We start from the raw sequence: 21,815 nt of genomic DNA on the forward strand, positions 1-21,815 counted from the left end.
TCATACCCATCATCTAATCATTAAGTATACACTACATGGTCAAATGTTCATGGACATCTGACCATCACACTCATATATGGGCCTTCCCCAAACTATTACCACAAAGTCGGATGCACACAATTATATAGGATGTCTTTGTAGGCTATAGAATTACAATTTGGGCGGCACGGTGGTGTAGTGGTTAGCGCTGTCGCCTCACAGCAAGAAGGTCCGGGTTCGAGCCCTGTGGCCGATGAGGGCCTGTGCGGAGTTTGCATGTTCTCCCCATGTCCGCGTGGGTTTCCTCTGGGTGCTCCGGTTTCCCCCACAGTCCAAAGACATGCAGGTTAGGTTATCTGGGGACTCTAAAATTGACCGTAGGTGTGAATGTGAGTGTGAATGGTTGTCTGTGTCTATGTGTCAGCCCTGTGATGACCTGGTGACTTGTCCAGGGTGTACCCTGCCTTTCGCCCATAGTCAGCTGGGATAGGCTCCAGCTTGCCTGCGACCCTGTAGAACAGGATAAAGCGGCTAGAGATAATGAGATGAGAATTACAATTTCCCATTCACTGGGCCTAAAAGGCCCAAACCTGTTCAAACATGACCGTGCCCCTGTGCACAAAGCAAGGTCCATGAAGACATGGTTTGCCAAGTTTGAAGTGGAAGAAACTGAGTGCACAGAACCCTGACCTCAACTCCACTGAACACCTTTGGGATGAACTGCAATACTGACTTCACCCCAGGCCTCACTGCTTGACTTAAATTTTCTGACCTCACTAATGCTCTTGGCTAAATGAGTAAAATCCCCACAGCCACACTCTAAAATCTAGTCAAAAGTCTTCCTAGACGAGTGCAGGTTACAGCAAAGGGGCATGGGATGGAACAGGATGTTCAAAAAAAAAAGCACATATGGGTGCGATTGTCAGGTGGCTATGTAGTTTGTAGTATATAAACATATTTTGCTTGGCAATCCATGGTGCTGTTTACCATTTATTCAACTTTAAGAGAAAACATCACTTTGAACTTTTTACAAATTACAAAACTGAGCAGTTGGAGAATTCACATGCCCCATTGTGTTGGCATCTTTAGAAAACTGGCCAGGCCAGTAAACTCTTAAATACTGACTTTCTAGTCTTTCCTGCTATTACAAATAAACACTTTGTAAACACTTTCTATTTTATGGCCATTTTTTCCCAGTAAGTAAGCTGATGCTGTATACAGGATTTAGACCACTGACCTCTGGTGTCATAAATGCTGACTTTCTGATCATGTGACCCAGCAAACAGCATGTGATCCTGGCAGGAGAGAGAGAGCACGGCCGCACGACTCTGGATCTTTCCCCGCTCTGCCCCTCCGGCATTCAGATCCCAGAGCTTCACTGTGCTGTCGAAAGAGCCAGAGGCCAGGAGATCACCACTGCCTGCCAGGCACCACACCCAGCCTTGGTGTGTGCTGTTGTAGCGGCCATGAGCTCCCAGTGTGCCCAGCAGTGCTCCGCCTGAGCTCCTTCTCAAATCCCACAGGTTCACATTACGGTCTCTGGAGCCAGAGACACACACAGAGCCCTCACCTCCAACTAGCAGGACTGTGTTAACATCAGCAATGTGACCTGAAGAGAGTGTGATGTGCTCCAGGGCAGGTGTGGGGTGAGTCTCTATATTTATCCTGAATGAAAGAGAGATTCTTTTATATCAGCAAATATATCAGAGGGTTGTGACTTCAGATCCCAGTTCTACCAAAGTCATTCATTCATACAGGAATAAACTGATGATGTAATCAGTTATGACATACACCGATCAGCCATAACATTAAAACCACAGACAGGTGAAGTGAAGCGCATTATCTCATTACAATGGCACCTGTCAAGGGGTGGGATATATTAGATAGCAAGAGAACAGTCAGTTCTTGAAGTTGATGTGTTGGAAGCAGGATAAATGGGCAAGCGTAAGGATCTGAGTGACTTTGATAAGGGCCAAATTGTGATGGCTAGATGACTGGGTCTGAGCATCTCCAAAATGGCACATCTTGTGGGGTGTTCCCAGTATGCAGTGGTTAGTATCTACAAGAGTGGTCCAAGGAAGGACAACCGGTGACAGGGTCCTGCATACTTATTATAATGTAGCTATGATTCTTCTCAACAGGTTTTCATGGTATTTTAACTTTTTATTGATGGCTTAACTGATACCTAGGTTATTGGCATTGGGTTTTTCTTTTACTTGCTAATGCTATCCAAACTAATTCCAAAGCACTCTGTTGCATTTAGTAAGTGTATATGAGTGATTCCACGCTTATGGGTACTGAAATGGGGACATGAACTTATTTTTAAAAATTCACCTAAAACCATTTCTTTTTTTTTACCATCAGGTCACAAAACATGTAATCTTTAATGAATATGTTAAAAGATAACTTTAATTTTCTGAGATGTAATAAAAACATATTTATATGCCAAAGTCAGAACGTAACAGAAGCGTTGTGGACATATATATTCTCAATTTTAACAATGTAGAATTACTTTTTGAAACATAGGAAGGTGATGTTTTAGCAAATATAATTAATAAACATGTGTAGTAGAATAAACATACACATTCTTTCAATAAGATTAACATGGTATATAGCTAGATTGTAATTAATTTGTAACAGACGCGAGATGGACAATCGTAACAGAAGTAATGTAACAGACATCATTTTGGAACTCATAGGCTTGACTTTGGCATATAAATATGTTTTTATTACATCTCAGAAAATTAAAATTATCTTTTAACATATCATTCATTAAAGATTACATGTTTTGTGACCTGATGGTAAAAAAAGAAATGGTTTTAGGTGAATAAGTTCATGTCCCCATTTCAGTACCCATAAGCGTGGAATCACTCATATACAAGTTTTATGCTGTATTCAGTTAATGATAATTCTGTGAGTGGTGTTGGTGCAGTTGAAGGGAAGGACTGTGTTTTATTTTGCTTATTTCAATAGGGGTGTACTCGCCAATGTTCTGATGTACAGCCCACTATTTTTTTTGGAGTGTGGATTATGAATTTGACAGGTGGCCAATTATCACACATTGCACCTTTAATGCCTTATGTCTGCACTGTGATATGTTGACTTTGACATAGTTCTCCTGTTGCCACTGAATGAAGACCTGACATTCAGTTTTCCACAGTATTTTAAACACTAACTTAGGAAAATATAACAAACAACTTTTTCTGACAACAAAATGTTATAACACATACCCAGTGTCTTCTTGCTCCAGGTGTCCACCTTGGAGTCGTTCTTGATTGTGTTCGTCCTGAATGGCAGCATTCACTCTTCCCTCTTCTCTGATGATTATTACATTATTTTCCTGTTCTTCTGCTTCTCTATGTCTTTCAGGGCCCTCTTCATCTTCTGGCCCGATTTCCTCAAAAGCAGGGCCAAGCTGTCTCTCTGCATCCACTTCATGTGCCTCTCCATCCTGATCTTGTATCTCAATCCCTCGCTCTGGTTCTGCATTTTCTTCTTGCTTTGCCCAGCATTCAATTAACTGTTCCATCTCAAGGCACGCTGTGGGCCAATTAAAATTATTCCTTGGCCCAACTGGGAAGGAACTTTGATGGCCTGTAAGTCGTTGAGCCCGGAGCTGCCAGGCTGATGTGTCCTCACCCACCTGTCCCAACGCCTTGCACACCTTAAAGAGAAATGAGGCACGACAGGGTCAATTTTAAACCACCACTTCAATAATTGACCTAACAGAGATCTCAGGGTTTTAAAAACATGCAGTAAGAAGGCTCCTGAGTGATGCAACAGAAAAGGATTTGGCTTATTGTCGAGAGATCACAAATGTGATTGCTGACGATTCCACAGCTGCTCATAGCCAGAAGTCTAGAGAACAAAATTAGCAGTGCATTCTGGGTGGGAGGGATTATTCTCTCCACCCTGTCAATCAAAGTGACTCTAGCCAATAGGAGGTTATCTATGAGCTCATATAGAGCAGCCTTTCTCAACCGGGGTGCCGCGGCACCCTGGGGTGGCGTCTGGCTTCGTTAGGGGTGCTGTCAAAAAATTATATATTCTAACATTGAAATAAATAAAATGAATTAAAATTCCAAAAAACGATAGTTACACTAATGCAGATCATCGCCGCCTCATGCATCATCAAAATTTGTCTCACGGCCCCCTTTCCCATGTCACAACGTCACTGCCGGGGTCAGCGTATGGTTAGCGTGACTGCGTATATTTTATATAGGGGTGCCTTGAGAATTTGCATACTTCTGAAGGGTGCCGTGACTGAAAAAAGGTTGAGAAACGCTGATATAGAGGGCAGTTAGTGCTTTCCTATGAGTGTGCTACACAGCATGAACAGCAGTTTGAAAAGTGCACTGTCTGACTTTATGTGTCTTGGAAGAAATACTTGTTACCCTTTAATCTCTCCAGACAGTAGCTGATGATAGGGGAATTGGCAAATGAGCAAATTGGGAAGAAGATGGGCAAAAGTATGGCATTGGAAAAACATAAGAACAAAAATGCGTATGTTATGAATTGAAAATGTGAAATTAACAATTTAAAAAGACCAACAATAGAGATCTTGCAGTCACGTGACCGGAAAGTACACAACCGCCATCTTGTCAGTCAAAAACACCGCTGAATACTGCTGCACTCGTGTACAGAATGGATCAATTTCAACCGACGGACTACACGGCTCATTTTTCTAATGAACAGATAACTAGATATATGTCTAAAATAAACGACCTACAGATTAGTGACCCTTATGGCTTTCCGGACGGAGTTTTCACGACCGGATTTTGAACTGCTAGGAATACCCGGACGTGTATAATTACCTCATTAACTTTCCCTCGCTGTTCAGTGGTGAAGCACTGCGTGCTTATAAATCTCTGGACAGTTATCTTTACAGAAATTCAGGATTTGTCAGCGACTCAGATGTGGCATCTTGTAAACAAGAATACTCATTGGATGGGTAAGTCACTTAAGTATTGAGTATAGCACTGACCAGCCGATTATAGAATAGAATAAGGTAATTCCAAATCGTCCGTCTTGTTTACCTGGCATTGGAGAGGTAGAGGCTTGGCAGTGGAGATTTGAGTAGCCGTTTTCTGAGCTTAGTCAACAGGCCGGCTCTGCAGCCTCGCTTTTGCTTCGGCTCCCGGCACCGCCTCCTTCGCTTTGCTTCCGATAACAATCCACGGAGACCCCGCTGGTCTCGCTATCTCATCCGGAATGTTTTTTTTTTTTCTCGTCCGGAATGTTGTGCATGCGATGGAAATCGCTACAAACCGTCATTTTCTGCTGGAAACCAATGTCCAGTAAGTCCATACGGTTGTAGTGGATATTGAAGTCCGGTACAGACGAACAACACGCAAAAATACACACAAAAAACATAAACGTGCACAAGTAGGGAGAGCTTGTAGCCGCAGCCGTTGTAGTAGAATTGTATATAGTAGGGTTTTCCAGAAGAAAAGATAGAAGTAAAAGCAGAAGTAGAACCAGAAGTAGAAGTAGAAGGCGGAATATGGCGTTTGACCGACACGATGGCGTCTGTCACAATCTGGATCGGCTGTGACGTCACATGCAAGTGCTCCATATGTACAAATATATAATATACAAAATTTACACATACTCTAAGTTACACTTACATGAAAAAAAAAATGTACGAAGCTCTCATTAAGGAGAATTTTACCTGATTCTGGGTGGGAGGGATTCTTATTTAAAATAAGATGTACTATAGCTTGTATACACCAATCAGCCATAACATTATGACCACTGACAGGTGAGGTGAATAACACTGATTATCTCATTACAATGGCACCTCTCAAGGGATGGGATATGTTAGGCAGCAAGAGAACAGTCAGTTCTTTAAGTTGATGTGTTGGAAGCAGGAAAAATGGGCAAGTGCAAGGATCGGAGTGATTTTGATAAGGGCCAAATTGTGATGGCTAGATGACTGGGTCTGAGCTTCTCCAAAATGGCACATCTTGTGGGGTGTTCCCAGTATGCAGTGGTTAGTATTGACCAAAAGTGGTCCAAGGAAGGACAACCGGTGAACTGGCGACAGAGTCACGGGTGTCGAAGGCTCAATGATTCACATGAGGCATGAAAGCTAGCCCATATAATCCAATCCCACAGAAGAGCTACTGTAGCACAAACTGCTGAAAATTTAATGCTGGCTAAAACAGAAAAGTGTCAGCATGAACTTTTTCAGCAGTTAAGTTGAAGGGATCCCATCCCTTGACAGGTGTATACAGGATGTTGGACATGAGCTGTTCAAAAATGAAGCCAAAGTGTTCCTGCCGCCCTCTAGTGGTCGACTCTGGTATGCAATTTAACCCCACCCACACCCATGCAAGTAAATAATCCATCCATCCATTATCTGTAGCTGCTTATCCTGTTCTACAGGGTCACAGGCAAGCTGGAGCCCATCCCAGCTGACTATGGGCGAGAGGCAGGGTAGAAGAAGAAACCTTTATTTGTCACATGAACACTTCAAGCACAGTGAAATTCATCCTCTGCATTTAACCCATCTGAAGCATTGAACACACGCACACACTCAGAGCAGTGGGCAGCCACACCAGAGTGCCCGGGGAGCTCATTGCAGGGCTGACACACACAGACACAAACAACCATTCACACTCACGGTCAATTTAGAGCCACTTGCATATCTTTGGACTGTGGGAGGAAACCCACGCAGATATAGGGAGAACATACAAACTCCACACAGAAAGGCCCTCGCCGGCCACTGGGCTCAAACCCAGGACCTTCTTGCTGCAAGGCGACAGTGCTAACCACTACACCACCGTGCCGTCCCAAGTAAATAATCAATTATTTACATTTTTTATTATTTCAATTATACTTTTTCCAGCAGTTGCCTTCTCCTACTTCCAAGAACTCCTTGTACATAAATAACTCTCCCATTGTTTTAATATATGATAAAAGACATTTACATAAGTTATTGAATGAATGATACTATATTTCTCAGGAAGCGGTTGATAAGGAGTGGAGCTGCGTTGTCCACCACTGCACTGGCATATCATCTAAATCCAGCATGTATTGAAGTCAAAGACGAAATAGTACATTTGCTATTGCGGGTGTCTGGTTCTCTGAACGTCCAGGTTAAAACATTTACATGCCATTCCCACTACCAAACCCAATCAGCTCACCTGAGGCAGGACGTTGAGGACACACCGAGCAGGAAGGTGAGAGGCTATGCGTGCAACCATCTCCCATGGCAGAGACAGTAAGCCAGAAGGAGAAGGACTCATCTCTTGGGTGCTACCACATTGCCTCAAGTTTAACCTGTGAAGACAATTTTACAACTATACAACAGAGCACACACAGACACACACATACAGCAGAACCTGTGCAATCCAGCAACTGATCCAAAATTAATTGAATTTCAAATCATGAAAATACAGATTTAGAAATAAAGCATTATAAACCTCATTATACCAAAGTCATCATCTTCAGCGTCCCTCAGGATGCACGCACCTGGGGGGTCATGGGTTGGCTATCTTCCTCCACTTTTGTCTATCCTGGGCAAGGTTTATGGCCTTATCCAGGGTCAATCCTTTTCCCACAATGTGTTGGCTTATGGTGTCTCTCCACCTCATCTGGGGGCATCCTTTATTTCTCCTACCTTCCACAGTATGTTCAGATTCCCAACGGCATAGTCCATCTTTGGGCATTCGGAAGACATGTCCACCCCAGCGCAACCTGGCTGATTCAGTGTCTTCCTCAATTTGTCTCACTGCCATTGCCTGATGCAAGACCTTTAGAGGCACCTTGCCAACCAGTCACTTTCTCATGATCTTTCTGAGATAGGTATTATCTACGACTATTAGGCGATCATTGTCCTTCTTCTGGGCATTGAGTGTTTCTATTCCATATAGCAGGCTGGGTCTGACACAGGTCTTATACACTTTGCCTTTAACATGTAGACTGATGTCTTTGTCATAAATTATAGGTGAGATCTTCTTCCAGGCACATGCTGCTGCTTGCTTTTTGTGGTTGATCTCTTCTTTTGCTCTGCCATTTTTGGAAATAATGCTTCCAAGATATTTGAAAGCCAGCTTCTCTTCAAGCTGTGTGCCTCTGATGACTATTGGGGTACTCTGGGTATCATTTCTTGAGAAAAGTACCACCTCAGTTTTCTCAGTACTGATGGCCATGCCAAAACTCGATAAGACATCATCCCATTTAGTGACCATGTTTTGCAAGGAAATGCTTGACTCTGATATTAGTGCCAAGTCATATGTATAAAACAGCTTATCCTGGGGCCTATCTACCTTGCTCAGTCTACTGATGTATTCAATAACAATGATGAAAAGGAGAGGGCTTAGGTGCACTGCTCTGACAAATTCCAATTTTCATCTCAGACGGTTTGGTCAGCCCATAACAACTCTGGCTTCAGCACCCTCGTAAGTTGCCTCCATCAGTGTCACATCTCTCTCCCTGATGTTGAACCACCTCAGTACTGCAAAGACCAATGGTCTTGGTACAGTGTCAAATGCCTTAATCAGGTCGAAAAAACACACTTGTAGTTTGTGGCAGCGGGGGCGTGGTCAAGCGCTGGTCTGTGACAGGAGGGCGGAGTCAGGGAAGGTAAGTGGCAGAATCACTACACCTGACTGCAATTAACCTGTGTGTCTTCCCAGTGACCGCGCCCTATTTGGGGGGGGGGGGGGGGGGGGGGGACAGCGAGAGCAGAGGAGCTCATCCCCGGACGAGACGTTAGTGTGTGTGTATGTCTGTGTCTCTATTGTGTGAAGGGAACATTGTTAGACTGAAAAGTGTGGCAATAAAAAGCCTACATACCAACCTGATCTCTGTCCTGCCATCCTCTGTGCTCCACCCACTCCTATTGAACTGCTACAGTGGTGCCGAAACCCGGGATCAGAGTGGAGCACCAGCCGATCAGCCCCATGGAGTCCTCCCCGTTCGCCGACCTGGTCCACGCCCTCACCACGGCCCAGCAAAGCCAGCACCAGGTGCTCGTCACCCTCCGAAAGGAACAAGAGCAACGCTTCGAGGCCCTGGTGCTGGCCCAGCAAGAAGACCGAGAGGCGTTCCGGCACCTCCTTGTGTCGGCGGGGTCTACCAGCACTCCTACCGCAGGCCCGTCGCCCCTCATCGTCACCAAGATGGGCCCGAAGGACAACCCCGAGGCGTTCATCACGCTCTTCGAGCAAGTCGCGGAAGCCTCGGGGTGGCCGATGGAGCAGCGCGCGGCGCGCCTCCTCCCCCTGCTAACGGGAGAGGCACAGCTGGCCGCACTACAGCTCCCCACCGACCGCCGGCTGGCCTACGCGGATCTCCGCCAGGCCGTCCTCCAGCGCGTGGGGCGCACCCCAGAACAGCAGTGCCAGCGCTTCCGTGCGTTGCGCTTGGAGGAAGTCGGCCGGTCGTTCACGTTTGGCCAGCAGCTCCGGGTTGAGGGCCGACAACCGCGACGTCGAGGGGATCATCGACCAGGTGGTGCTGGAACAATTCATCGCTCGCTTGCCAGCAGGAACCGCGGAGTGGGTCCAGTGCCACCGCCCGGCGTCGCTGGATCAGGCAGTTGAGCTGGCAGAGGACCATTTGGCGGCTGTTCCGGAGGCAGGACAGCAGACGGCATCTTCTCTTCTCTCCTCTTCTCTCTCTCTCTCTCCCCCTCCTCCTGTGTCCCGTCCTCGCCCCATTCCCCCACCGCGGAGGCGGGGGCCGGCGCCACCCCAGCCAGCCCGCCACACCCGCGGTGCCCTCCCGTTTCTCCCTTCTGTGTCTGTCTCTCCCCCCCCCCCTCAGGTGAGTGAGCTCCAGAACACCGGTGCATAGGGAAAGCCCGGGCCGGTTCGCTAGCGCTGCGGGGAGCCGGGCCACCTGCAACAGCAGTGCACGGCGATGGAAGTGGGCACGGTGGTTCGGATCCCCGACGCGCCAGAGGCCGCCCTCGATCGGGCCGGAGCGTATCGCATACCGGTGAGTATCCAAGGGGATACATATCAGGCGTTGGTGGATTCTGGCTGTAATCAGACCTCAATTCACCAAAGCCTGGTTCAAAACGAGGCATTGGGGGGAGCACAGGGGGTGAAAGTGTTGTGTGTGCACGGGGACGTTCACAGCTACCCTTTGGTGTCGGTCCACATTTTTTTCAGAGGGGAAGAAGTTATAGTGAAGGCGGCGGTTAATCCTCGCCTTACCCACTCTTTAATTTTGGGGACTGATTGGCCGGGATTTCGGGATTTAATGACGCACTTAGTCAAGAGTGGGTCCTGCCATTTAACGGGGGGAGGTCCCGGTGTCGCTTTGGTGGGAGCAGCTGTCACAGAGCTGTCTACGTCATCTCCACGTCAGAGTGAGGAGCTGCCGGCCCCTCCTCTCTCTCTTGGGGAATCCCTTGCAGATTTCCCATTAGAGCAATCGCGAGACGAGACTCTGCGACATGCGTTTGACCAAGTGAGAGTAATCGATGGTCAAACGCTCCAGCCGAACGCCACCCCGTCCTTCCTCTACTTCGCGATTATGAAGGATAGGTTATACCGAGTGACGCAGGACACTCAAACTAAAGAGCAAGTCACGCAGCTTTTAATTCCGAAGAGCCGCCGGGAATTGGTATTCCAGGCGGCTCACTTTAATCCCATGGCTGGACACTTAGGGCAGGATAAGACACTAGCCCGAATAATGGCCCGATTCTATTGGCCGGGGATTCGCTGCGATGTTCGTAGGTGGTGTACGGCATGCCGCAAATGCCAGTTAGTAAATCCAGCGGCCATTCCAAAGGCGCCTTTGCGCCCCCTTCCATTAGTTGAGACCCCGTTTGAGAGAACTGGGATGGATCTCGTCAGGCCATTAGATCGGTCAGCATGAGGGTACCGCTTTATATTAGTTCTGGTGGATCATGCAACGCGATACCCGGAAGCAGTGCCTCTGCGCAATATCTCAGCACGCAGTATTGCGGAGGCACTCTTCCGCGTCATCTCCCGAGTTGGAATCCCGAGATTCTGACTGATCAAGGCACCACGTTTATGTCACGGACACTGCGCGAACTGTATGGGTTTGGGGGATTAAGCTGATCCGCACCAGCCTGTATCACCCACAAACGGACGGTTTAGTGGAACGGTTCAATCGCACCCTCAAAAATATTATTAAAAAATTCGTAAGTGAGGACGCACGTAACTGGGATAAATGGCTCGAGCCCTTGTTGTTTTCAGTGAGGGAGGTCCCCCAAGCCTCCACGGGGTTCTCCCCGTTCGAATTATTATATGGGCGTAAGCCGCGCGGCATCCTAGACGTGCTGCGGGAAAATTGGGAGGAGGGACCTTCACAAAGTAAGAACGAAATTCAATACGTTATGGACCTGCATGCAAAACTCCACACGCTCACCCACCTAACCCAGGAGAATTTGCGGCAGGCCCAAGAACGGCAAGCCCGCCTGTACAACAAGGGTACGCGCCTTAGGGAGTTCACACCGGGAGATAAAGTACTCGTACTGTTGCCTACATCGAGCTCCAAATTGATCGCCAAGTGGCAAAGACCCTTTGAGGTCACACGGTGAGTCCGGGACGTCGACTATGAGGTGAGGCGAATGGACAGGGGTGGGGCGCTACAAGTTTACCACCTCAATCTGCTTAAACTCTGGAATGAGGAGGTCCCCGTGGTGTTGGTGGTTCCGGAGAAGGCGGAGCTGGGGCCGGAGATTCAAAAAAGGACTTTGGCATCACGTACCTCTCCGGTCCCCTGTGGAGACCACCTCTCCCTGACCCAACTCACGGAGGTCGCCCAGTTGCAGACTGAGTTTTCGGATGTGTTCTCACCTCTGCCCGGTCGCACTAACCTCATAGAGCACCACATAGAGACGCCCCCGGGGGTAGTAGTGCGTAGCCACCCCTACAGGCTACCCGAACACAAAAAAAAGGTGGTTCGGGAAGAACTTGAGACCATGCTCGAAATGGGCATCGTCGAGGAGTCCCACAGTGACTGGAGCAGCCCGGTGGTCTTGGTACCCAAGGCTGACGGGTCGGTCCGGTTCTGTGTGGACTATAGAAAAGTCAACGCGGTGTCTAAATTCGATGCGTACCCGATGCCTCGTATTGAGGAGTTGCTCGATCGACTCGGCACTGCTCGCTTTTATTTGACGCTGGATTTGACGAAGGCATATTGGCAGATCCCCTTGACTCCACTATCCCGAGAATAAACGGCCTTTTCCACACCGTTTGGTTTACACCAATTCATCACCCTTCCGTTTGGGCTGTTTGGGGCACCCGCTACGTTTCAGCGGCTGATGGACAGAGTCCTCCGCCCGCACGCCACTTACGCGGCCGCGTATCTAGATGATATCATCATCTATAGTAATGACTGGCAGAGGCACCTCGAATATCTAAGGGCCATCCTTAGGTCGCTGAGACGAGCGGGGCTCACAGCCAACCCAAAGAAGTGTGCGATTGGGTGGGTGGAAGTACGGAATCTGGGCTTCCACTTGGGCAACGGGCAGGTGCGTCCCCAAATTAATAAGACTGCAGCGATTACGGCCTACCCGAGGCCCAAGACCAAAAAGGGGGTGAGACAGTTCCTGGGGCTGGCTGGCTATTACCGTAGGTTTATACCTAATTATTCGGACGTCACCAGCCCGCTGACTGATCTCACTTAAAAGGGGGCACCAGATCCGGTCCAGTGGACGGAGCAATGCCAGCAGGCTTTTTCTGAGGTAAAGGCTGCACTGTGTGGGGGGCCACTTCTACACTCCCCTGACTTTTCTCTCCCCTTTGTGTTGCAGACCGATGCGTCGGACAGAGGGCTGGGGGCAGTTTTGTCCCAGGAGGTGGAGGACTGCCCCGTCCTGTACATCAGCAGGAAGCTGTCAGTGTGTGAGGAGCGCTACAGCACGATCGAGAAAGAGTGTCTGGCGATCAAGTGGGCAGTCCTCGCCCTCCGTTACTACCTGCTGGGGCGCCCTTTCACCCTCTGTTCGGACCACGCGCCCCTCCAGTGGCTCCACCGCATGAAAGATGCCAATGCGCGGATCACCCGTTGGTATCTGGCACTCCAACCCTTCAATTTTAAGGTGGTCCACAGGCCGGGGGCGCAGATGGACGGCCGGCCGCCCGGCCTGAGTCAGGCGGTGGGGGTATGTGGCAGCGGGGGCATGGTCAAGCGCCGGTCTGTGACAGGAGGGCGGAGTCAGGGAAGGTAAGTGGCAGAATCACTACACCTGAATGCAATTAACCTGTGTTTGTGTGTGTCTTCCCAGTGACCGCGCCCTATTTGGGGGGGGGGGGGGGAGCGAGAGCAGAGGAGCTCATCCCCGGACGAGACGCTAGTGTGTGTGTGTGTGTGTGTGTGTCTCTATTGTGTGAAGGGAACATTGTTAGACTGAAAAGTGTGGCAATAAAAAGCCTGCATACCAACCTGATCTCTTTCCTGCCGTCCTCTGTGCTCCACCCACTCCTATTGAACTGCTACACAGTTCTTTTTGGAATTCCAGGGTATGCTCTATGTGTTGTCCTATGGTGAATATGGCATCTGTTGTTGACCTGCCAGGACGGAAACCATGCTATTCTTCTATCTCGCTACCAATCTGTGTTCTTATCCTCCTATCCAAGATTCTTTCCAGTATTTTCAAACTGGGGCTCAAGGAGCACGATGCCTCTATACTTTGTCAGGTCACTAATGTCTCCTTTTTGTTTCCAGATTGGCAAAATAACACCCACACACCAGTCATTTTGTATTTTACCCTCGTGGTGTACTGCAGTAAGGACTCTGTGGAGCCAGTCCACACCGGCCTCCCCAGCTTCTTTTATCATGTCTACGGTCACTTCATCTTCTCCAGGGGACTTGTTTCTTTTCGTTTTTTTCGAGGGCTGACTTAACCTCCTCTCTGGTGAAAACACTTACTGTGTTCTCCTCAGTTACAGTTGCTGGTAGTGTTGCTGTGAAAGGTCTACCTTCATTCATCAGGGTTTGGAAGTAGCGTTCCCAAGTATTCATCACCTCACTGGGGTCCGTGATCAGACATCCAGCTTCCTCTTTCACATTGAGCGATTTCCTTACGTCCACCGCTTCCCTGTTTCTCGTTCTTGCAATCTGATAGATCAGTTTGGTTCCATCCTCCTCCTCTAATCTGTCATACAGCTCCTTCTTGGCAATCACTACTTCCTTTTTGGCCCACTTCTTTCTGTCTCACCTTTAGGTCATTATTGGTGATATCTTTCTCAAATGCCTTGGTTGCAGCTCTTTTGTCCTTGATGTCTTCTTGGACTGTGGGGTTCCATCAATACTGATTTTCTTTTCCATGATATCTTCCTTCCTTTCCTGATGTTCTCCCACATACTGCTACTGCAGCCTCTATGAAAGCTTTTTTGAATTTATGCCACTCTTCTTCTACGCTTTGTATTGCTTCTAGCAGCATTTTGAAATTCTCTTCCACCACATGTTTGAATACATCTTTCTTCTCTCCTTTGCACATCCACCATTTGATTACTGGTCTTTGTGGTGGCAGATTTGCCTGGTACTTGATAACTCTGAGACAGGCAATCACAGGCTTATGTTGTCCTGCTACAGTTTCTGATGGTATCACTTTATAGTCTTCCAGGTATCTCAGATCTTGTCTTCAGATCATAAGGAAGTCTATCTGAGATTTGGTGTTTCCACTTCTATAAGGCCACATGTGACCACCTCTCTTTTGAAACCAGGTGTTTGCTATCATCAGATTGTTAATGATGCACATATTGACAAGTGTGTCTCCTTCCCAGTTCTTACATGGTGTATGCCCAATACTTCCTCCTCGCCACTCTTCTTCTGTCCTACATGGGTGTTCATGTCTCCTCCAATAAGCAATAGAGCTGCTGGGTCTACAAGGTTTAAGGTTGTTTCCAGGTCATTGTAGAAGGCAGCCTTCTCATCAGGTAGACCTTGCTGAGGAGCGTACCCTGACACTGTACAGACACCTTTTCTTCCCAGCTGGATCCATACTGCTATTATTCTGTCACTCGGTCTGTGAACCTGTACAACTTGATCTGCTAGCTTGGGTTGTATGGCAACAGCAACTCCATTCCTTTTGTGGGCAGCACCTGTGTGTACCATTCAATACCCATCTCTAATGGCCCTTTTCCACTACCCTTTTTCAGCTCACTTCAGCCCGACACGGCTCACGTTTCGACTACCTCAGAGCAGCACGACTCAGCTCACTTCAGCCTTACTTAGCACCCAAAACTCGCACGGTTTTGGAGTGGGGCTGAAGCGAGCCAAACCGAGCCGAGTGGGGCTAGGGGCGTGAGGAGACACTCCCCTGTGCACTGATTGGTGAGGAGGAGTGTCCTCACATGCCCACACACGCCCCGCGAGCAAGCTGGGATCTGTAAACACCGTTAACCCGGAAGAAGAATTACGAATTACGAGAATTTCTGAAGCCTTATGCGCCTCGCCTCATCTATACGCTCTTGCCAGTATCTGTTCGGTGACAACAAGCCACAGCACCAAGACCAGCAACACTAACGACTCCATGTCCTCCATGTTTATTGTTTACTATCCGGGTCATGAGACTACCGCTTAAAAGATCACTGATGTCACTGTTTGCGCCGCCTAACAACATCACGTGACGCCCACCCACTTTCGCTAACTCCACCCAATGTGTCCACCCACTTCCAGCCAGCACGGTTCAGCGCGGTTGTAGTCAAAATGCAACCTCAACAGCCCCACTCAGCTCGACTCAGCCCAACTCAGCACGACACGGCTCAGCCCAACTCAGCCGCGTTGGTAGTGGAAAAGCGGCATAAGAGTATGGCTCTGGTTGCTTGTCCACCTCGTCTCTTGTAAGCAGAGGATGTCAATCTCATATTTTTTCATCATATCAATGATCTCTTCCCTCTTTGCTGTTAAAGAGGAAACATTCAAAGTAGCACCTTTCAACTTTATGTTCTGCCAGATTTCACCGGTACGTGCAGGGTCCCTGCATATTGCAATCTGGCATATTGGCTCCCCCGAATGCAGTAGCATTCCTCGCCCTACCATGTATAGCCATCCATAATATGAGGGGATATAGTACTCAGCAACCACTACCCCATGCTGACATTGCCAGGGCTGTTTCTGTTGGGGACAACCTCCCTTAGGTCCTGGCCTCCAGGGCCTGTCTGGGACCACGGACTGTGAAAACAGAGTAATTTGACATACTCCACCCCTCACCTAGTTTAGTCTGCCAGCCAAAGCAATTTTCCATGGTGGGGCCGAAATTTCACCATATCCCTTCTTGGAGCCATAGGTGAGGAGTAGGCAGTTCCAGGGACCCACCGCAGGCATTCATGTGGACCAGGGGTTAGTGCACTACTCTGTTAATGGTGTTAAGAGCATGGCTGTACACCCTAAGGTGCTACCACTATACACACCCTCTACCACCCTCTCATTATACCACAGTGCTGTTGAATTATTGATTTGGGCTGGTCAGAATTTATTGATTCATTTCCAAAACAGGATGAGTGTGTCAGCTGTAGGCAAATAACAGGTTTATATTCTTCTGTGCATTCTAATAAATTATAATTTCTGCACTAACAATTAATTCACATGGATTTGCATGAAAGACACATAATTAACCCTAAAAATAAAGCAAATTTATTTTTCTTCTTTCTCTCTCTTTTTTTTTTTTTAAGAGTTGTCTTTTACCACTGAAAACATACAACCTCTCAGGTGAATCCTTCTGTAAGGAGATGATTTAACATTTATGAAAGGATTATGAATTAAGTCCATGTCAGTGTATTGAAATAAAGATATCTATTCTCTTAAACTAAAGATTTCAGACTTTCTTTGCATTATATAGTTTCTTGCAGTGACATTTTCTTTGTCTTATTAACTTCTGAAGAGAGAAAGAAAAGAGAGGAACTAAATTGCTTTGTGGTTGTGACTCATGTTCTGTAGTCAATTTAAAAATAAATTATATATATACAGTATATTTCACACACACGGTGGCATGCAAATGTTTGGGCACCCTTACTGAAAATGTCTGTTACTGTGAATAGTTAAGTGAGCAGAAGATGAACTGATCACCAAAAGGCATAAAGGTAAAGACGACACATTTCTTTTCAGCGTTTTCTGCAAGATTTGTGTATTATTTTTGTTTTGTACAATTGGAGAGTGAAAAAAGAAAAGGAACACCATGCGAAAGTTTGGGCACCCCAATACATTTGAGTTCTCAGGTAACTTTTACCAAGGTTCCAGACCTTAATTAGCTTTTTTAGCTGTGGCTTGTGGCTTCTTCATTAGGAAAGGTCAGATGATGCAGATTTCAAAGCAGTATAAATTCGCTGACTCCTCAAACTTGTCTCTAAAATCAACAGCCATGGGCTCCTCTAAGCAATTCCCTTGCATTCTGAATAATAAAATAATTGATGCTCACAAAGCAGGAGAAGGCTATAAGAACGTAGCAAATGCCGCTTTTCCACTACAAACGCGGCTGAGCCGTGCCGTGCTGAGTCGAGCTGAGTCGAGCTGAGCGGGGCTGTTGGAGTTGCATTTCGACTACAACCGCGCTGAACCGTGCTGGCTGGAAGTGGGTGGACACATTGGGTGGAGTTAGCGAAAGTGGGTGGACGTCACGTGATGTCGTTAAGCAGCGCAAACAGTGACATCAGTGACAGTGGCGGAACAAATCAGAGCCGGGCCGGGGGCGGGGCAAATGACCGGGCCCTTTATTAAAGCTTATCATAACATCATTTTAGGCTACAAAATGTCCGCAACTGCGGTGTTTACCAATTTCAACACTACCGGGTGCAACTATGTTATTTAGTACATCAAGTCCTTCAAACGAACATGTAACTCAGAAACAAAAAACATTAGGATACTGTACATGGCTCATAATAAAACATCAATAGCCTATACTGCGCACATTATTTGAAGGGCATACGAATGAGCGCTCAGAGGTTGCAACGGTGACAGGAAGAGTCAGAAATAAAAGGAGGGCGGTGCAAACCTCACTGAATGCACTGTGTTTACCAATTTCAACACTACGGGGTGCAACTATGTTATTTTGTACATTAAGTCCTTCAAACGAACATGTAACTCAGAAACAAAAAAACATTAGGTGACATACTGTACATGGCTCATAATAAAACATCAATAGCCTACTGCGCGCATTATTTGAAGGGCATACGACGAGCCTTGCGCTCCGCGAACTCGTCCACGATGCTCTGTATGTCACTGATTCAGTGATCTTTTAAGCGGTAGTCTCACGACCCGAATAGTAAACAATAAACATGGAGGACATGGAGTCGTTAGTGTTGCTGGTCTTGGTGCTGTGGCTTGTTGTCACCGACAACGCGGACAGATACTGGCAAGAGCGTATAGATGAGGCGAGGCGCATAAGGCTTCAGAAATTCTCGTAATTCGTAATTATTCTTCTTCCGGGTTTGCGGTGTTTACAGATCCCAGCGCGCTCGCGGGGCGTGTGTGGGCATGTGAGGACACTCCTCCTCACCAATCAGTGCACAGGGGAGTGTCTGCTCACGCCCCCAACCTCACTCGGCACGGCTTGGCTCGCTTCAGCCCCACTCCAAAACGGTGCGAGTTTTAGGGGCTAAGCAGGGCTGAAACGAGCTGAGTCGTGCTGGTTTTTGGTAGTCGAAACGCGAGCCGTGTCGGGCTGAAGTGAGCTGAAGCGAGCTGAAAAAGGGTAGTGGAAAAGGGCCAAAAGTGTTTTCAGGTAGCTGTTTCCTCAGATTATAATGTTAAGAAATGGCAGTTAACAGAAACAGTGGAGATCAAGGTGAGGTCTGGAAGATGAAGAAAACTTTCTGAAAGAACTGCTCATTGGATTGCTAGAAAGGCAAATAAAAACCCCTGTTTGACTACAAAAGACCTTCAGAAAGATTTAGCAGACCCTGGAGTGGTGGTGCACTGTTCTACTATGTAGCGACACCTGAACAAATATGACCTTCATGGGAGAGTCATCAGAAGAAAACCGTTCCTACGTCCTAGCCACAAAATTCAGCGTCTGAAGTTTGCAAATGAACATCTAAATAAGTCTGATGCATTTTGGAAACAAGTCCTGTGGACTGATGAAATCAAAATAGAACTTTTTGGCCACAATGTGGAAAGGTACGTTTGGAGAAAAAAGGGTGCCAAATTCCAGGAAAAGAACACCTCTCCAACTCTGAAGCATGGGTGTGGATCAATCATGCTTTGGGGTTGTGTTGCAGCCAGTGGCACAGGGCACATTTCATTGGTCAAGGGAAGCATGGATTCGAATAAATACCAGCAAACTCTGGAAGCAAACATCACACCATCTGTAAAAAAGTTGAAGTTAAAGGTCCCATGGCATGAAATTTTCACTTTCTAAGGTTTTTTAACGTTAAAATGAGTTCCTCTGACCTTCTTAAGTCACCCCAGTGGCTAGAAATTTCATAATGTGTAAACCAAACTATGCCCAACATTTGAGAATGGCGCGTCAAAATGGCGCGTTGACAAGCTCTTCCCTTTACTACGTCAGCAAGGGAGATGATCCCCACGCCCCCCCCTCTGGATTCCCACCCACCGTATGGATTGCCCGCCCAGTTGTAGTGAGGAGACCATAGAGGACACAACAACATGGCATCACCTAAGCGAGCGAAACATGGAAATTGCGCTGTACATGGATGTGACAACACAGAAAAGAGTCTGTTTTTACTGCCGACGGGAGAGCCCCTGAAGAAGCAGTGGCTTAATTTTATTTACTTCAATAATACGCCGTCGAGTCTACCTAAGACGGTGTATGTTTGTTGGAAGCATTTTCCTGATGAATGTTTCCACAACTTGGGACAGTACAGGGCAGGTTTTGCACATCAAATGTCACTGAAGCCTGGGTCCGTACTAAGCATCCCTGCCACATCAGCCACAAACACCGAACAAGTAAGTGTATAACTGTTAAGTCGTTTTGCCGTGTTTTAAAATCGGTGCGTTAGCCTTGCAATGGCTACATTAGCTGTGCAGCTAACCGCTTCCTGCAGTTAGCCAGGTACTCTGCGCTACCTCTGTTATAATAGCCAATCAAAACAGTTTTTACAAAGACACCCACATTCTTTTTTTTAAGTCACTCGTTCATTTTATTTGTTCAGTAAAAACCCAAACATTTGTTGAATTTATTTTATTTCCTCGCGTCGCACCTTAATGACGTCAGCGCGCGGTATTTTTCCCTGATTCTGGGCCGGGGTGTCGTGAGTGGCAGAGCAGCTCCATCGCTGTGATCCATTGAAAGTCAGCCCTAGATCCAATCTTTTGTCAGGAGCCAAGGTCGCACGGGCGACAAGCCTCCACGATCCCGTTTAAAGCATCAACAAACCACCATGCCATGGGTCCTTTAAAAGATGATGGGTCCTACAATAAGACGATGATCCAAAACACACCTCAAAATCTACAATGGAATACCTCAAGAGGCACAAGCTGAAGGTTTTGCCATGGCCCTTACAGTCCCCTGACCTAAACATCATTGAAAATCTGTCTGTGTGTCATACCACTGTGTGCACTGATCTCAAAAAAAGCAGTGCACGCAAGACAGCCCAAGAAACTTGTAGAACTGGAAGCCTTTTGCAAGGACGAATGTGTGAAAATCCCCCAGGTAAGAACTGAAAGATTATTAGCTGGCTACAGAAAGTGTTTACAAGCTGTGATACTGCCAAAGGGGGTGTTACTAGGTACTAACCATGCAGGGTGCCCAAACGTTTGCTTCAGGCCCTTTTCCTTTTTTGTCATTTTGAAAATGTAAAAGATGAAAATAAAAAATTGTTTTTGCTTAAAATATAAGGCATAAAGTTAAAGAGTCATCTTTAACTTTGTCTTTTGGAGATCATTTAATCTTCAACTTGGTTAACTGTTCACAGTAACAGCAATTTTGACCGGGGTGCCCAAACTTTTGCGTACCACTGTATCTATATATTACAGAAAAATTGTTGGCAAATTGTTTCACTCTCCCCCATCACTGATTATTTTCCTACAACACCACTCCCCTATCATGTGCTCTTTCTTCATTCATCTCATCTCATTATCTCTAGCCGCTTTATCCTGTTCTACAGGGTCGCAGGCAAGCTGGAGCCTATCCCAGCTGACTATGGGCAAAAGGCGGGGTACACCCTGGACAAGTCGCCAGGTCATCACAGGGCTGACACATAGCCACAGACAACCATTCACACTCACATTCGCACCTACGGTCAATTTAGAGTCACCAGTTAACCTAACCTGCATGTCTTTGGACTGTGGGGGAAACCGGAGCACCCGGAGGAAACCCATGCGGACACGGGGAGAACATGCAAACTCCGCACAGAAAGGCCCTCGCCGGTCACGGGGCTCGAACCCGGACCTTCTTGCTGTGAGGTGACAGCGCTAACCACTACACCACCGTGCCGCCCGCTCTTTCTTCATTAACTGACTATTTTATTGCGCTCTGCTGCTGATTTGCATTGCACACTTATCTTTTGATAAACAAAATGCAGTGTTTCCCACACATTGACGAGACTATGGCTGCCCGCCATACTCTAATTTGGGCCGCCATAGTCTCAGTCCGCGCCCGCCCACACGCACGCACGGCGACACTGGCGCACCCGGTCTGACATTGCGTGCGTTGCCTATCTGAGACAGCGTGAGGAGACAACTCTGATAAGCTACATCCTGTCTGCATCTACATGTTAAGGTAAGTTTATACAACTTTATGTAGCCTTTGACACGATTGAGAAGGTGACATTTAGGCTATGCTATTGTGCTTTATAGGCGCATGGAGAGCGCATTGATCAGACCCTCCAGGATTTCGCGATGTTGCCATTTGCAACTTCAACGCAAATTCAACCAATCCCCGAGAATTCAGGGCGGTGTTACAATTATATCCAATCACCGCAACTTTCCCGTAAATTTGACCAATC

General features: G+C 47.2%; 1 protein-coding gene across 4 annotated transcripts in view; it reads right to left on the reverse strand.

Annotated features, from left to right (window-relative positions):
- fbxw9 (F-box and WD repeat domain containing 9) overlaps positions 1–21,815 on the reverse strand; it is a 45,224-nt gene that overhangs the window by 20,666 nt on the left and 2,743 nt on the right. For all 4 annotated transcript variants that reach the window (XM_060901517.1, XM_060901515.1, XM_060901516.1 and 1 more), the window contains exons 3-5: positions 7,128–7,263; positions 3,210–3,643; positions 1,217–1,644 (exon numbers count right to left, since the gene is read on the reverse strand). In XM_060901517.1, coding sequence (XP_060757500.1) covers positions 1,217–1,644; positions 3,210–3,643; positions 7,128–7,263 — 998 coding nt within the window. The remainder of the gene's footprint in view (positions 1–1,216; positions 1,645–3,209; positions 3,644–7,127; positions 7,264–21,815) is intronic.

The sequence above is a fragment of the Neoarius graeffei genome, chromosome 20 (assembly GCF_027579695.1).
Source record: "Neoarius graeffei isolate fNeoGra1 chromosome 20, fNeoGra1.pri, whole genome shotgun sequence".
Classification (NCBI taxonomy): Eukaryota; Metazoa; Chordata; class Actinopteri; order Siluriformes; family Ariidae; genus Neoarius; species Neoarius graeffei.